This window comes from Rhodnius prolixus, unplaced genomic scaffold, assembly GCF_049639745.1.
Source record: "Rhodnius prolixus isolate KJV_2025 unplaced genomic scaffold, Rpr scaffold_9, whole genome shotgun sequence".
Lineage (NCBI taxonomy): Eukaryota > Metazoa > Arthropoda > Insecta > Hemiptera > Reduviidae > Rhodnius > Rhodnius prolixus.
The window spans coordinates 924,883-942,949 of record NW_027411604.1 but is presented as its reverse complement, the minus strand read 5'-3'; the positions used below and the strand labels follow the sequence as shown (position 1 = coordinate 942,949).

General features: G+C 32.4%; 2 protein-coding genes across 25 annotated transcripts in view; one reads left to right on the top strand and one right to left on the bottom strand.

Annotated features, from left to right (window-relative positions):
• The window catches only part of Naglu (N-acetyl-alpha-glucosaminidase), a 60,370-nt gene that overhangs the window by 8,114 nt on the left and 34,189 nt on the right, over window positions 1-18,067 (top strand). For 10 of the 16 annotated variants that reach the window (XR_012458711.1, XM_074128608.1, XM_074128610.1 and 7 more), the window contains 7 exons: window positions 811-925; window positions 3,949-4,106; window positions 6,266-6,377; window positions 7,437-7,539; window positions 8,993-9,174; window positions 11,661-11,786; window positions 14,356-14,605. The gene's annotated coding sequence lies outside the window, so the exon portion shown is untranslated. Of the gene's footprint in view, window positions 1-810; window positions 926-3,948; window positions 4,107-6,265; window positions 6,378-7,436; window positions 7,540-8,992; window positions 9,175-11,660; window positions 11,787-12,168; window positions 13,074-13,798; window positions 13,937-14,355; window positions 14,606-18,067 lie in introns of those variants that run through there. The other 6 variants (XM_074128607.1, XM_074128612.1, XM_074128614.1 and 3 more) reach the window with 6 other exon arrangements.
• LOC141454417 (uncharacterized) lies at window positions 2,141-17,930 on the bottom strand. Of its 9 annotated transcripts, none has more exons than XM_074128622.1 (17): window positions 17,787-17,921; window positions 15,888-15,922; window positions 15,647-15,760; window positions 15,484-15,555; window positions 14,700-14,819; window positions 13,729-13,863; window positions 12,029-12,091; window positions 8,940-9,023; window positions 8,723-8,818; window positions 6,774-6,842; window positions 6,033-6,290; window positions 5,838-5,909; window positions 4,753-4,830; window positions 4,531-4,650; window positions 4,180-4,263; window positions 3,422-3,508; window positions 2,141-2,601 (listed from the first exon to the last, which is right to left on the bottom strand). In XM_074128622.1, exons 1-17 carry the CDS (start codon window positions 17,836-17,838, stop codon window positions 2,236-2,238), a joined length of 1,905 nt encoding a protein of 634 aa, XP_073984723.1. In that variant the 5' UTR covers window positions 17,839-17,921; the 3' UTR covers window positions 2,141-2,235. The 9 variants fall into 9 exon arrangements, with proteins under 9 accessions (XP_073984723.1, XP_073984728.1, XP_073984725.1 ...); XM_074128627.1 differs by lacking the exon at window positions 17,787-17,921 and adding an exon at window positions 16,071-16,202; XM_074128628.1 differs by lacking the exon at window positions 2,141-2,601 and adding an exon at window positions 3,905-4,001 and having other exon boundaries at window positions 17,787-17,930.

The following is an 18,067-nucleotide window of genomic DNA, read 5'->3' as shown; positions in this document are numbered from 1 at the left end:
TTTGATGGTTCCTTTTTCGTATTCCTTTCCTGGCCTGTTTTTTAGGAAGTTTCTTCGGTGGGTTTAAGTTACGTTTTGCGAGTTTTTTTTTTGCTGGACGACTTCTATGAGTCAGGATTGGGGATATAAAATATCCATGCGGTGGTGAATGGAGGAAAGCTTAAAAAAAGGAAAGAATAGAGGAATAAAGAGAAGTTTGCAATGCTAATAAAGCACCCTAATGGGACCACCTTCATATCCAGAGTTGGGGTTTTGCATCAAGGGACGACAGGCTGTCAGTTATTTTTCAGTTCTGTTTGTTTCACTTTCTTTTACCATTGATAACTGTCTCAAAAAGGAAAATGCAGGAACTTTTTTAATTTTTAAAATCTTTATTAGATAACTTTTTTTTTCTTAAGTTTAGTTTATCTTTGTTGGGATTTGACTATGAAATGGCAAAGGAAGCCCACATACGAGCTCTTCAATCTTTGCTAGAACTTCTCTCATTTCCCCATCACTATCCCATCCAATAAGTTATCCCTGAACTTCAAAACTCCCAAGCTCTCTGTTAACAGTATACGTCTCCCATATGAACCTAATATTGGCAAATCGGCAATCACTTTGAATACATCAGCACACCTACCAGAAAACTTGATTCCACCCATTTTAGGCAAAGAAGGTACTTGATCCTTTTTTTCTCTGTTATCCAGACTCATTCTTGACTTTTGTTTTCCAATTTCCACTTCTTCATCTTCCTGTTATTTTACTGTTTTGAAAATAATAGTTGTAAATGATATTGATTACCCATATAACGAGTGATTGTCTTTACAGGGAGGTTGAATTAAACAGCGATACTTCTTCATTCTTTTATAAGAACTTATCTAGCTTCAAAAAAAGGTTGTGAGTTAGAAGTTGTAGAATTGCAGAAAGAGAGAAAAAATACCTTGTGAGTATTTAAATCCCTTCTTCATTATTTTACGATGTTAAAAAGAAAATAATACTAGATTTTAATAACATTTATTGAAAATAACTAGTAGTGTTTGTGTAATAACAGTTAATAGTTTGCATACAGATAGAATCTAATTATATCATGGAATATATTGAATAGTAATTTGGTTCTAGGATATAACAATAGGAGTCCTACATTGCAATAGCTATAACTGTAACTGTTGCATAAATTATTTACCAATGATTACTTGCAGTTAGCCTACCTGCAATCAAAACGTCAAACCTGGAATACTGTACAGCTTTGACGGTAATAATCATAACATTTACTGTAGGCTTTAACTATATGTTTAATTAAAGATATTTTTGTAAATAAAGTAATAAACCTAAATTAAATATTAAAATTTTAATACGTAATATACTTTGATTTTAAGGCGCCACTGTAGCCAAGCGTTTAGAGGCGAGATGTGCAAAGCTTATATGTACTGTGGTACTAGGAACTAGGTTATATTCCCCGGTCTATACCTTTAATGGTTAATAAGATGAGTTCACAGTAAAGTATGTTTGCTAGTCGCCTCCGTCCACGACACCTAATTGGTAGTTGTTGAACGTAAAGCCCCCATCTGAAAAATACTTTAATTTTATTTCACAGCCAAGAGTTGTAATTTTATGCAGGTAAGAGAGACGATTAACGATCGCGTCCTATTTCGAACTTAGAACCTCCATGTTCTGCTCAGTACTTCAGACTCCACAGTTCTTTCCCCACTTAGCCTCTTAGATTCTGGAAATAATGCGAAAGCAATCTAAAATCCAATACTCTTATTGCATCTGCATATATTTACTTATAGTCATCCTAAACTTATTTGCAATATACTTGTAGAAGTACTCTTTCATCTTTGTATCCTCAAAACTCGATCCTCCTACCAACAATTCAACTCGTCATCGCGTTCGTCTTGTCTGGTTACACTGATTTGAGTTAACTGGTATTTATTGAGTAGTCTACTTCGGATTTAAGCATGTAAATATTGTTGGAGAAGAGATGACGTTCTGGTAGCTAAAAATAGTGTCTCTGATTACTTGTATAAAGTATCGAGCATTTCCTTTCTTTCACTTACTATGCGCAGGCATGCCACTATTATGTGTCTTGAGATTTTCTTCACTTTTGTAAGTTTTCTAGTAGATAAAAAAGTAGTGCAAAAAAATGGAACAAAGAAAATTACAATTCTGAAGTTTTTTTATTGTACATCTATTTACACAGAACAGTCATTATTTACAAATATCCTGGCTTACTGGTTCAAACAATGTCCTCGTTTATACAGCCGGTGGAATATCCATTGGACGATCATAGTTCATACCTGACAGAAACTGACGGAGTATCACTTCAGAAGGTATACTTGGTATTAATTGCATATCCGCTATGGCCAATTCGGCTTGTGATTGAAGTAATTCACTGTAGAGTTCGTTTTCCGCTTCTTTCACCCGATGAACTTCCCGTTCCTGTTCGGTCAGTCGTCGTTTGTTGGCCATTAGTTTTTGAAACGCTTCTTCGGCACTCAAGTTTGCCAATTTCCATTCAGTTATTAGATTTAATTCTTTGTTCAGCTTTCTTACATATTCTTCGTCAGCTGCTTTCGCTTTTTGATACAAAGCTCGTCTATTCATTTCGGCCATTTTTTCCTGTAGATAAGTGCATGGAAGTTACAAGCGATTCAAATTAAACAAGAAAATTGCTCACCTGGTAAATAACAGTTTTATGTTATATTTCTGGGGAAACTGCTTCTTAGAAAGAAGTGGCTAAATCCAGGGGATCTTGGCGTTCTTTAGATATACTCAGTCTAACGACACTAACAACACGGCGGGATTTTCTAGTCTGGGATGCGTACAACCTAAGTTTGTGGGCCGATGTTGGCGGCCTCTGAATAGTCTTTGGGCAGTCACTATTGAAGGACTTTTATCTTTGGCCCGGAAGCGAAGATGAGAGAATTCAGCTTCCCTAGAAGCTTTTGAGCATTTGGATAAGTGGGTTTCTTATGGCAGCGTGCGACATCTCTGCTCCTAAAGTTACCCCTCGAGATTCCTCCGCATTCAGGCTAAAAGTTCTTTTGCTTGCATAATCTGGTAAGTCTTTTTATTGAGCCCGGATAGGCTTAGGTAACATCTCCCCAGAATGCCGTGGGCATAATAATAATAATAATTATTTTTTACCCCCAAAAAAACCGTATGTGAGTTGTGACTGGGTCCTTGATTATTTGAGCAGTAAACTCCCGAAAATAAACTATTTTCATCCCGATTTTTTGGTCTCAACGCTGGCCATCAAATGCTTCAAAGTATTTAAATAATACTCGCCAGTAATTGTTTGTCGTTGGAACCAATTCTTATTTTAAAATACTTTTACCCACATTAATCCAGCATTATGAGATTTATGGGCAATTTAAATCGCCATTAACGACTCTTTAAAACTCCAAAAAAAAAAAATTAAAAAAATGTTTTTGCTTACCTTAGCTTTAAGAGCGCTAATCTTGCTCACCACTGACAATTCGTTTTGCCTTTTTATTTTAATGTTTTCTGAAAGGAATGAATCCATCTAAAAATAAAACATTATAAACCAAAATCTAAAAAACAAAACAAAATAAAATAAAAATAGTTCGTTTTATAAATTTAATTAATGTTTTTCCACGCATGCCCTCTAGCAAAAATAACGTAGCCCTAAATTAGACTAGGATCGCAAAATAAGTTTACAAGTTAAATAATTCATCAATCAAATCCTTAATTAATATCAACTACACAATCGTACGCTGTTATTTCACTGAGTTGCTCCGCTCAACTTTACAGATCAGTCATAGACCATTTTAACGATAATGCCGTCTTTCCCCCCATTACTGAATCATTTAAATTTAAATAACCTTCTCTTAAAAAGACATATATATTAAATTTCTACGCTCACTTGCCCGCAGTATTTTATTAATTAATATTTTATAACCTGTGCCGTTTAAAAATAATACTTTTTTTTTCTATTTATTTAAGACGCATCAAACAATTAAGGTCGTTGGCTCCAGAAACTTTTTTTCATCAGCGAGCTGAAAAGAAGCAGAAGAAGAAGCTGAGAAAGAAGCTGCGCTTAGAAGGGAAAATGTAATGGCGAGCAGCTGGATTCGAACCCAGGATTTCTGCAAGGGTTTCAAGTATGCTAACATCTTAGCTAATCCCTTCCCTTGATAATATTATTTAACATATAATAATAAAATGGAGTCTTACCAGAGGTGGTGTAAAGTGTAAAGTTTTCATTGGATTACTGCTAATTAGTGTCTTCGGATTTCCATCAATTAAATTTAATAGTTGCTGTAAAATGAGGTGATTTATTTATCAAATTACGTGTTAGTTCTTTGTTATTAAGATGGTATCAAGTATTGCTACTGTTTGATACATAGCTACTATTCCCCCAACAAATACGTTTTTCTCCTACCAATCTAAAGCTCTATAGATTTTTCAAGATTAACAGGTTTCTCCAAGACATAAAAACGTTTTCTTAATGATGAGAAATGCAACATCCGTAAGTTATATCTCATCTACTTCATCCTTTGTAAATAAATATCTTAACTACCTAACCTTTCTTTCTTCTCGTTCTTGTTCAATTGTAGCATCCAAAGGTAGTGATAATGGTGCATTATTCAACGGAACGCTGGGAATCTGTGGTAATAGATAAGGATTTCCTAATGGATCAGTTGGCTATATTAAAAACAAAACAAAAAAGAAAGAAATGTTCAATTTTTGAAACTCAGAACTCTAAAAAAAAATATTCCTTAATCACAAAATCATAGTAATACTTACAAGATGTGGTATACTATTTGGATATCCATATCCAACCATTGGGAGTGATAGCAAAAATGGGTTTCTCAAATTTGGACTCTAAAAAAAAAATATATAGAAACAAAAACAATCATCTGTACGACCTAATAAGAAAATGAAACTAACTCTCCCATCATGTATCGTAAGGAGCAAGGCAGGATGAAGAAGAAATTAAAAAAAATTCCTGCTTATTAATTTTTTGAGGCGTACGTGTTCTTGCGTTATCATTTTTTCAGAAAAACTTTTCTTCTCTTGAGTAATGGAGAGGTTATTTTTCGATCAGAACTGAATGGACCCAGTTGTACTGAATCTTTTCAAATTGCATCACTCTCAGAACTTTCAGCCAACCACAGTTTTTTTTTTATATAGTTTAGGTTGCTAAATTAAAATTCACTTTTCATTTTATAAGTAACAATTCGTTTTTAAAAATCGAAGATGACTTGGGTTTTTTTTTAAAGAAGAGTTTGACCGACCAACACTTTTTGATCAGGTGACAATACGTGAAATGAAGTCCATACAACTTTTAGGCTTAATGCCTATCGTGCGTTTTCCTATTGTCCGTTTAGAATGATAGCCAATTCTCCTATCCTGATTGCAAATTTGTTATTGCCTGTTCAGCATTGTATATAGTTTCTCCCTAAACAGTTGGGTTTAGGGACCAGGGACGCCCCAACTTTACCTTTACTTTAACACTTCGAAAATTCTTTGGAATTCTCTATCTGTAGCAAGAATGAATTGAGTGAAATGTAGTCCCTAATTTTACAAATTTATCGACAAGCAGCTACTGCGATAGTCTTTTTTTAACAAAAATAATGCTTCAATATTGCCCAAAATTCAAATTTTATATCCCTTTTTTATATATATTTTTTAAATCTACTTATACACTTAAAATGCTAAATTCAGTTTTTTATTGAGGATAGAAAGTAAAGTATTAAGTGACTTAAGTATACAATATTATTAACCCTTAAGATGAAATAAACACTTCATTCAACTAAATAAAATTAAAAGGCAGGAAACTTTTTTAAAAAAATATTTATATTTATGAGTTATAACCAAAAAAAACTTACCATCTGGGCAAAGTATGGATAAGAAGGTGAAAAAACCATTGGATTTGCAATTGCTGTTGGTTTAATACCATACTGAAACAACACTTTTATAAGTTTTTTTTAAATTTTATTTTGGAGACAAAAAGTTATGAATATTATTCAAGTATAAGAGAGAAAAATAAAATAAACACTTCTTTTTTTTTAATCATAATTTACCAGAATGGGTACACTTTGCTGTGATTGGGGCAGTAACATTGTTCCAGTATTTGACACTGATGGTATAGATTTCTGTTTGAAATATGAGATAGGATATTGTGGAAAATTCATTAGATTATTTCCTTGTTCATTCAAGTGCAAATTATTGATTGTATTCAGTGGAATCGTCTGTATTATTGGTTCTTTATTCTTTTCAATAGATTTATATAGATTTGTTGGTATTTTTATTTTAGATTCTGTTATCTGTGCGACTGGATACTGGAAAACAGGAAAAATTTTAATTAAACACTTGTAAGAATATTTTTGGAAGTAATTAAGCAGAATCTAATTTTTAAATCAATAAATGTAAGTACACACTTAATATATTTTTTTGAAAATTTGTTGAAAACAACCCCACACGACTTTTTCTTATTACAATTGTCAACGATTAAACTTATAACCTTTTTTTTAAACTCTTAACTTTTAAACATATTTCATTTCCACAAAAATTAACATTTTAAAACTGTTCATAACATTACATCAAAATAATATTTTATAGAGAACCTAGGTTATGTATTGTTGATCTGATTGAATGTAATATTTGTCGAATTCAAGAACAAAAATTTTAGGAGGAAAAAAAAAACGATCTCATAAAATAAGTAAATAAAGAAAAATGAAAAACTATCAAGTAAAGAAAGGTTATAACTTCCCTTTGTGAAACGTCAGAGTTTTATCTAAACATTACTTTATATTATTTATTACCTGTTTATTGGCGGTTTTCAATGCTTCTAATATCGATTTGTAAGGGCTTGAAGTTGTTACTGCAGCTGCCTAAATATTATTTTGTACAATATTATTATCTTTCGTATTTAAAAAAAAAACAAAAAACGTTTCACATAGAATTTGATTAATTAAAAAAAAAAAAGAGAAATTTATTTAACGTTTAGCTTATTTATGAAATTGCAATTCAGGACGTTTAACAAGGCTTAAGATCGGTTAATTTAACGAAACTAGTTATGAATTTAGTAATCGATTTTACTATCACTGTCGATTTTAAAGATAAACACTTTTACATCTAAATAGTAGTTAGAACGGGATCCTTTCTGTGAAATCTGCCCAATTTTCTACATACTAATTGAAATAAAGAAAAAGTTCAAATGTTATTTTGAAAAAAAAAAATAATAATAATACTTTGCATAAAATTTTCCAATTAGGTTAAAGAAATACTTTAATTTGCTACAGAGAATATTACTACAGTTTTACTTAATGCAAACTTTAAAAAGTTAATTTTCCTCTGTACCATTTCTGGCTGATTATAGAAACTAATTAGTCATTTACTTTTATGTTGTACATTATTTTTAATTTTTAAAAATTGTGTTTTAAGTAATTTTAGATTAGCTTTTAATTAAGCTTCTAATCCCCAAGGTTTCACCAACGGCAGATTACTGGAATTAGCAGTAGATTTTTAGAGATTTCGTCTTGTGTTTCATTCAGGAGTAAAAGGAAGTTAAAACAAAAAATAAAAATGGTAATGATGTTTTAAAAATATTTGATGTTGCGTTCTTAACAGTTAATATTTCAGGGGCAAAAATAGAACTGGTGTGAATACCGTCACAACTTTTTTCTTACTTCAAAACTAGAAAATTTTCTTCGATCTTGCAATGTTTACTAAACGTTATTTGTTATTATTGCAACCAACCGCGGCACGCCATGTTCTTTATATAATTCCGTCAATCGCGCCAAAAAGCGAATAGTAGAATACTCAGAATCATTTATGGACATATTATTACGTAATAATGCATTTATTTTTCATGTTATGTTTTCGACCTTACCAACTTTCGTCATCTCTACTACAGTGCTACTTCACAACTTCGAAGATAAAATAGTAGAGGCAATTTAGGTTGTTGAATATAACGAACACAAATCATTGAGTAATTGAATCGCCATATTTTGCTGTATAATGTTCCAAACTTGATGGAGTTGTTTACAAAATAAGTGAATGAAACTTAGGGAAACAAAATCTTCAGGAATTCGTATTTCTTCAAGGTTTGGATAACTCGTTAACTAATAATTATATTGAGATAAATCCATACACTACGCTAAAAGTGGCACCTAATAGGGGAAGCATTATTTCTTTAGTACTGCCCTAGATCGACGTTTTCTGGAAAAGTATTTCAAATAAAAGTTAGAGATTGTCTATATGACATACCAAGATGAAAGAAAATCGTTAAAGATGTTTTCGAGATAAACTCAAAACACTGAATGGTCTAAAAGTAAAGCAGCACTTCCAGTTGTTTAACAGCGCGTCCTGATGTTAGCTGAACGAAATAACAAATGGAACTCATCCAGCATTTCCCAGTTATGCTGACAATGGTTGTGGACACTTTGACAAAGGGCCCTCAAATGTTTTCATTTCCTATGAAAGCCCAAGATTGTAACCTGGCATAATTGCAACATTTCCTTTTAAGTAAGTGAAAGTAAACAAACTTGGATGGATCCCTATCGCATCACGCAAGAGGGCGTAGAAGGAGATCGAGGCAGGAGCGAGAAGAAAACTTCAGTGAGGCTGTGAAGAAGCGAGGACTGAAATGAACAAGAACATGCGATTAGGATAAAGATAGAAAGTTTGACTTTACACAGTAAAAGCTCACACTATTCAAATCTCAAACCTTTGTAAATCAATCCAGATTTTACTAATATTTATAGTTTACCTTATTATTTAATTTTCTTTCATACTTTGACCAATCGTCTTCGGATACATAGTAGGGAATTTGAGAATCTGGATTCTCATTTGATGATAATAACGCCTAATAAAACAATATACCTAGAAATAAGTTGCACTTTTTTTTTGTTTATTTTTAACTTCGAAATAATATAGTGTTGGGGAAAAAAAAACTTGTTTATATTAATTAAAAATAATATGCTTACATTACGTTTTGTAAGCCAGAAATTATCTTTACTATCTGTATTTTTTGTTCCAGAAAAATAGTTGTAAACAGGTGGAAATGAAACCTGGAAAAATTGGAGCAAAATTAAAAAATAAAATCGCTGAGAAAATTAAAACCTCTTCCTTAGATGTTGATAAACTTAAGGATAAAGTGAACTTACCTTTTTAGATACAACAGTCCGTGAAGTACCACATTGACTAAAATTTTAACATTAGGTAAAAATATTCTAAAATATCTTTGTGAAATTTCAAATTAAAGTTTTTTTGTTCACAACTGATTCTGAGGAGACATTATTACTAAAAGAGATAATAAATTGGTAAGGCGTCAAATTTTCATGCTTTGACCATCTTATTCTTAAGAACCTAATATATAAGGCAAAGTAATGCATCAGCAGGTGGGGGTCTCACTAGTAGTGATTCACTAGGATGAACCAGTAAGTATTGTCCATAGGCCTACTGTGTGTAGTACATCTAAAGTGGAGTTCAATGACGTAGTGGCCAACTTCATATTTTCCTCTGTTCTTGAGTGACGTCACTTTAATTTTTTTTTCTAAAATCATTACTTTTTTCCAATAAAAATGTTATTACTCAGAAAGTTTTAGTCCGAATTCAATTCTGATGACACGGTTAGAAAGGCAGATAAATTTTCTAAAAATTGATACCATTTTGAAGCATAAGTTATTCTCCAAACCGCCTCAATCTTCCTCCGAATGCTGGGAAAATAAAAATAATCGAAATTTTTAAGAAAGCTCATTAGGCCCTTATGTGATCATTATCAGACCTAGGTGCTGGCACTTTTTAGTAAAAGTTTCCTTGTTTAATGGGCTTTCAAATGGTATATCATTTTCTAGGATTCCTTTTATCTTCATAAGAGAAAACGTGTTCACGAGCACTCAACAGTGTTAGTTATCAAGTTGTTTAATTCATTGAAAACTCTTTTAGATGGACCAGTAGTCAATTTTTAAAGTAGATTGTCTTAAAATAAGGAAGTCATGCATGAATAAGGAACTTATGCTTCGAAATGGTGTCAATTTTTAGAAAATATATCTGTCTCTTTCTAACCGTGTCATCAGAATCGAATTCGGACTAAAACTTTCTGAGTAATAACATTTTTATTGGAAAAAAGTAATGATTTTAGAAAAAAAAAATTAAAGTGACGTCACTCAAGAACAGAGGAAAATATGTGAAGTTGGCCAATACGTCATTGAACTTCACTTTAGATGTACTACACACAGAAGGCCTGTGGATAATACTTACTGGTTCACCCTGTACGAGGGTCGTTTGAAAAGTCCGTGCAAAAATAAAAACTACTTAATTTTTTGGGGTAAACCTTTTTTATTTTTCAACATAGTCTCCTTTTAGGCTTATACACTTTGTCCAACGCTGCTCTAGTTTGTTGATCCCTTCCGAATAATAGGATTTGTCCAAGTCTGAAAAATAGCCATTCGTTTCTGCAATCACCTCCTCGTTTGAATAAAATCTTTTTCCCGCCAGCCATTTCTTCATATTGGGGAACAAATAGTAGTCCGAGGGAGCCAAGTCTGGAGAATAGGGGGGATGTGAAACGAGTTGGAACCCTATTTCCATTAATTTTGCGACCACAACTGCTGAGATGTGAGCTGGTGCGTTGTCGTGATGGAAAAGGACTTTTTTGTGGGCCAATCGGGGGCGTTTTTCTTGCAGCTCGGTTTTCAAACGGTCCAATAACGATGAATAATACGCACTTGTAATAGTTTTACTCTTTTCCAGATAGTCGATGAGGATTATTCCTTGCGAATCCCAAAAGACAGTCGCCATAATCTTTCCGGCCGAAGGAACGGTCTTCGCCTTTTTTGGCGCAGATTCCCCCTTGGTAACCCATTGTTTAGATTGTTCTTTGGTCTCAGGAGTGTAGTGATGTATCCATGTTTCATCCACAGTGACGAAACGACGCTTAAAGTCCTGCGGATTCTTCTGGAACAGCTGCAAACCGTCCTTGCAACACTTCACACGATTTCGTTTTTGGTCAAGCGTGAGCAATCGCGGCACCCATCTGGCGGATAGCTTTGTCATGTCCAAATGTTGATGCAAAATATTAGGTACCCGTTCATTCGAGATGCCCACAGCACTAGCAATCTCACGCACCTTCACTCTTCTGTCATCCATCACCATATCATGGATTTTATCAATGATTTCTGGAGTAGTAACCTCAACAGGGCGTCCAGAACGTTCAGCGTCACTTGTGCCCATATGGGTACTCCGAAAATTTTGAAACCACTTATAAACTGTTCTAATCGAAGGTGCAGAGTCACCATAATGTTTATCAAGCTTCTCTTTAGTCTCCTGAGGCGTTTTGCCTTTCATAAAGTAGTGTTTAATCAACACACGAAATTCTTTTTCGTCCATTTTTTGAAAATCACTCGACTTCCTCGATTCAAACGAATGCCAAACACAAAGAAATAGACCGATCTGGCTGAAACTTGGTGTGTGTTCTTCCAAGAGATGCTGCTAACTAAACATAACCTCGATACGCGCCAGTGGTGCTATCTCTCTGACTTTGCACGGACTTTTCAAACGACCCTCGTATAATGGTATTTTGTAAGGCAGAAACAAACTATCGAGAAAATCAAAGCTATGTTGAATAATGATTTTCTAGATTACAGACTTATGTATTATATCAGTTTTTCTTTAAAATATTTTTTATAATTCATTATTATTTCTAGTAACACCAAAAAAAACTTAGATTTCAAAAATTATGGAGGTAATTAATTGCTAGTCCAAAATTGAATAAAACTATCGATTATAGATGACAAGGAATTTTACTTCAATCGATGAAAATAAAGTTTTAGGTAAATTATTTTTTTCTTTTTACAATTGTGGTTAGGAAAAGTCGTGTGAGTGTTTTACACCATGATTTTTTTAATAACCAATAACAAATACTGATTTTTTTTTTTTTGTTTGCCACTACATTAATATTTTCTATATCTCTAAAACCATTTTACAAACAACGTTTGAATGAAACTGAATCATTTCAGTAGCGGTCTCTTTTTAACGACTACTTTAAGATTCAAATATAAAATTAGTCACTCACATGCTTGTCCAAACAGTTGTCTATAGAATGAATCGGCGCTTGTAGTCCGAAATATGGCGATACCTTGACAAATAGTACAGGAAAATTAGAATATAGTCGTAAGTTTTTTTTTTTTTAAAAAAGTATAAAAATCTTTATGTTTAGCACAAATACTTGGTGAAAAGGCTACGCGTGGATGGTGTTAAATGAGGACCTGTATTGCCTTACCTAATTAGTTAGTACCTGCTGGTTAGGAGGTCTAAGTTTGTTTAAAATGAATTTATTACTTCTCGTAAGAAAGAAATTCATTGTAAACGAGCAGATCTTTTGTGTTTTCAACGGATATAAATCCATTTTTAGGCCTCCCTGAGCATAAGAAACTGTTTATACTAATTTCTCTGAACATTTACATTTGTATATTTTCTAGTAAAATTCTATTAAGGACACTTGCGATTAAGGAGATAGGCAGATTCATTTTAGGGTGCCATTTTGTGTAATGTACGGTTGTATCTATTAAGAAATATAACGGTGTGTTAATTTGTTTTTTAAATAGATTTGCTTGAAAACGATTGCTAGGATTTTCGTCGGTTTTTCTTACTTTCTCCCCTTCTTGAAACATGTGATTTAAGGGGGTTATTGAAAAGGAGTTTGGGAATAATTAAATAGATTCAAATTTTCGGAATTTGACCAAATTTGTTTTGTAAGAATATTGAGTGTATAGAAAATGAATGTAAAAAATTCGTGTAAGTGGCCATTCCAGATTTCTTCTACTTAGTTAAATGCATTTGTTCAATATTTTCTCAATTAATCAAATACCAACCTTGATTGAGATTATGTAAGTTTTGGAAAAAAAACCTTCTACACTGTTATCACCTTATCATTTGACTAGTGACATTGCAGTGTTTCTTTCTTTAGATTTTTTTTGAATACTGTAATCTAGAACGTCTTAAATCCAGTGAGTGTGTTGTATGTTCGAACGATGCCAATAGGAATCGTAATTTTTTCATCTAATTAGTTTCAGAAGACTGCCGCATTACCCGCCGGTAATTATTTTACTTTATGTAAGGTAATCATTAAAAATATTTCTTTTTAGATCTCTGAAAACTCTGCTTATAATTTTCTTCATGAACTTTCAGCAAATAAAATCTATTTTGCCACTTTTTTTTTTTCTTAAGTTGTGCACCCAGCCATTTGCTTTGATGACTGTTTCGTTTATGGCGTGTAGTGGTGGATCCATTGTATATCCACATTTGGATTTTGTTAAAATGACCAAAAAAAATCATCATCATTCTCATAATCGTTTGTATAAAATGTACTTTATCTTTCTCATAAGTCATATTAGAATATGCTTATAGTGTCAGCTGCCTCATACATCTTTAATCGATGAACGTTCCAATAACTTAATCGTGCGTTTTATCGATTAAGTTCATTCGCCTATTTATTTTCTGTTAAGCAGACCCCTTCAAAATTTTAAAATGTCCAAAACGAATAATTTTTAAACTTTATTTTGAGGATATTCATCCATTTAACGCTCCAAAAAAAGAAGTAATGATTCCAAAAAGAAAGCGATACTTGTAACTATGTAACAAAAATAAAATTTCCCTGGATTTTATTTTTATTATTATTGAAAAATAAAAAGTGAACATTAATTAACCCAATTTTTCGGTAACATTCAAAACGTTGCCAACCTTTACTTCTGAATTCAAGAAAACATTACCTACCTTTGGAATCGGATACTGAGGACATGACATCTGTGCCAATGGAACATTATATACTCTTGGTAGGAGTGGATGCATCGGTATTAAATGAGAATTTACCACTTGGATTGGATACATGGAAGAACCGCCAGTCAATGGCTTGTCAAACAAAATGATTAGATTACAAAAATTGTGAATTTAAAGCAGCAATTGATTAGAAAAGTCAAGTGAAGTAAGCGAAGTAGACTTTTATATCAAATATCAAATATGCTATTTCTACTATTTTTGATAAAAATAAACTTTGTGTTAAGTAGCTTAAGTTTAGAAGTATAATGAAATGTTCTGGGAGATTGGAAGGAAAAATTAGGCAACGCCGCAATTTAAAAAAAATTAATGATACGCCAATGTAGCGTGCCCGCTGAAAAGTAAACAACTAATTGACGTATCCAAGGCCTGCAAAGAAGTCTTGTAATGATTAGAGGTTATTGGTGTTCAGATTTGAATTAGGGCTTATATTAAACTAAAGTCTCGCGAACATAAGATACTCTTGAAGCTTTTAGTGTTCGTTTTCTTCACTATTAAGAAATTTTTGAAATTTTTAGATTTGCAAAATGATTAATGATTTGAATCCTTTGCAAATTATGTTTAAAGGAGACTCCCAACTTGAGCCTCTGCGGATGAGGATGTCTCAATTATCTGAAGAAAAGATGAAGCTTTGCCTTGGACGTGGCGTTGACTACCTGTTCAGGCCTAACCATTCCTTCAAGTGCTGGGAAATTGACACTGCTGAACAACTTCTCATCTTCAGTTGCAATTCGAGAGGAGTGTGTGCTGCCGAAAATATTCCCGTCAAAAGTCGAACAACGATCGAAATGTGTTTAAGTCGTCAGTAAATAGAAAGGTACCAATTTATGCACCTAACCAAATATTTAAATCTTAATTTTTTTTTTTCTTTAATAAACTTTTCTAAACAAGCATAGTAAGTATTAAATTACCATTGCTTGGAATTGAGGACTAAACGATCGATTATACAAGTGATCAAGTGGCATTGGATAAGTTAATCCCCTCGCAAGATGCTCCATTTCTAGGGGTTGGACGGTAGTAGATCTCATCACCTGTAAGAAATTAGAATGGTTCAACAACTTATCTATCTTTTCTAGTAAACATTCTACGTTGAAAAAAAAAATTGTATTATGTAAAATACTGAGAGAAATTAGCGTCAGCCACACTATTCATTAATAGCCTTTATTTCGGTGTTCATCGAGAAGAAATATCAATATCCCAGAATTTATACCGAAATTGCAATCACTAAACACGACATTTGAATTCTACCCTTGCGTTGCAGGAAATTTTAATTTTCTCTGACGGTTCTTGTGGCTAGGTTATCCTAAATTGGATTAAACTGCGATGTCAAGCTCAACTGTGTGTAGTAGGCCTCTGAGAGTAGGATTTTGGTGAACTTCTATTTTTGTTGTTTTAAGTACAATGCTTATAAATTGTAACTATTGAAGCCAACCAACCAAGTTTGAAGTTTGAAGAGAAGATGAAGAGAAAATATAATTAGAGAAAGACGTGAGACACCAGATTTTTTTTTTTTTTGTTGATTTCTGGAAACTTCTTTGAGAGAATTTTAAAAATAAATTTTTATGCCATCTTTTGCTGAAGCATGGAACTAGTAAGACCGTGTAACTAGAAACTGGCACAGTCTAGTGATCAATGCAGGAACTAATACTTCATTTGCTCTTAACTATACAATGAACTTAAAACTTGACATATCACCAAGGATCCTGAAGCTGGAATATTTTTTGGTGATGGTATAAAATATCTTGATCGAAGTGCAGGCCCAAGTCTCTAAAAATAGAAGAAATGCTTCCGTAATTTAGTTACATTTACTCAAAAAAAATTATTATTTTTTTCATTTTATGTAGAAAAATGTTCTTACATATATACTTTTATCATTTCGATCGGCTCCGCCTGATAGCGTAAACAAATTTGTGCCTTTCTTCTGTTCTTGTGCTTTTTGTTGCTTTTGAAATGGTACAAGCAGAGATTGTAGCTGGAGATGACAATATATTTTTAATCAAATAATTGAAAACCAAAAAAGGGAAAAAACTTTTTCTATTATTATTATTATTATTGCAAATTTATGTTATTAAGCATGGTTTATATACCCCAATACTTACATTAAAAAAACTTTGAAGAGCTCTTGCTACTGTGCCTGAAAATTCAGAAAACAGCTAGTATGAAATTGTCTCTTGATTTTCTCTCACAAATACTGAAATAATTGCTATGTTTTTTTTTTGGCAGCAATTTTAATTTTAAGTTTTTTTTTTTTTTAATTTGGGTAAATGGCCGGTAAAACTTACTACTTTGTCTTCTTTAAAATAATTCATACGACTTTCCCTTATCATAATTTTCTTAATTCACAAATTTCTTTCGAATTCCAAGTTCCGGGAAATATATTCGAGCAAGGTCAACCGATGACTTCAGACGTTTTACTGTTTATATAATTGTAGTAGTAGTAGTAGTAGAAAGCTTTTATTTACATACAAAATATAAACATAAAAATAAACTTACACAATTCAAATGAAAGCTTGCAAGGCTTGGTATAAACCGGCTGCCAGGAGTTGGTTATATTAATGTTTATATAATTGTAAATTACTTTGAAATTTCACTAGTGGAAAAAAGTTTTGTCTCAGAATTTTCCTGAATTGAATTTCAACAAAGTGAAAAATGCATTCACAGATGATACATTCCGATTAAAAGAAGTTTTCTTTAAATTCATTTTATTTTATATTTTTGTTAGCCCAAATTTTAGCCTACTTAAGATTAATTTAGAGTATATAGCTGTACGTGCTAAAGTTCGTGCTACAGTAAGTTGAAACTGGCACTACGGAGGAAAGCGTCCCTAACTTTACCCTTCAAATGTGACTTTTATTGCATTTGGAAAGTTATTTAAATAAAAGTTTTATATCTACAGTTTGCTATGGATATAGTGTAAAGATAAGAGGATAAGTGTTTTCGAAGATAGCTCAATGAAAAAGTCCAGTCTCGCAAAGGGTACTGGAATTCCCTAAGAATTTACTGTTCATTATTTTTGGTGACTGATTCATAGTTTCAATAGGATGAAAAAAATTAATGCCAGTTTCAGTCATGATAAATTCTTTATTATGCCGCGAGCTTTCCGACCTAGGGACTAGGTCCAATCTTCAGTGGTAATTTACGATATACTGTTTTTACATTATTAGAGAGTTGGTGTGTCTTCTGTCTTGTCTGTTCATAGACTGAGTGTGATCTGTCTGTGTGTGATGATTGGGTTTGGGTTTTCCAACCCAAAAATTACTCGGAAAACTACTTATTTCCCGATATTAAGAAAAATACTAGCTTTACTGCCTTGGCAATATTTTCAGAAGAAAGGGGATGAAAAATACTTAAAAATCATCAATAGAATGAAAAAAATTAATGCCAGTTTCAGTCATTATAAACTTTATTATGCCGAGCTTTCGGCAAGTCATTCAGTCCATGAACAGACAAGACAGAAGACACACCAACACTCTAATGATGTAAAACAGTATATTGTAAATTAGCCCTGAAGATGACCTAGTCCCTAGGACGAAAGCTCGACATAATAAAGTTTATAATGACTGAAACTGGCATTAATTTTATCATTCTACTAAGAATTTACATTTTTATAAGCTGGTGTTGTTTACACATACAGCTAATCTCCTCCAAATTACTTTTTTTTTTGACTCCAGTAGACCACAAATTTGATATATCCATTTAAAAGGGATTATTTCCTTCAAGCTTATAATTCTAGCTTCACATTTAACGTTTCTTGACATTCTACAATTGGTGGGACCTTATATTTACCCTGAAATGGACACTTTAGTGAGAAGCTCTTTCCCATTGAATCCCATTCAACACAGAAGAGCTTTAATTGGACTTCCGTTGTTTAAATGTTTTAAACAATGTTTAAGAACTTATGTTAAATATTATTTTATAATTTTACGACTGGGCTGCCTATAAATTGAAAGAAGATACTTAATTGTTGGAGAAACAAAAAAAAGTGTAAGTCTATTTACCTGTGAAAATGAATGAAGTTATAAATACAACATTTCCACAAAATACATCCATATTACTCTACTAATATTAACTTTTACAAAATTAGTGTTATTATTCTTTATTACTTCTACATTAGATATTAACAAATAATAGTTTTCCATGGTAACCACGTTTAAATACCCTAAATTTACATTGCTGACCTGATAAATTATTTATTACTACCGTTTTGCTAACTTCTGAGCTACTCATAATTGCTACACACTTATAACTATGAACGTTCCATTGTTTTTTTTTTTTTTAT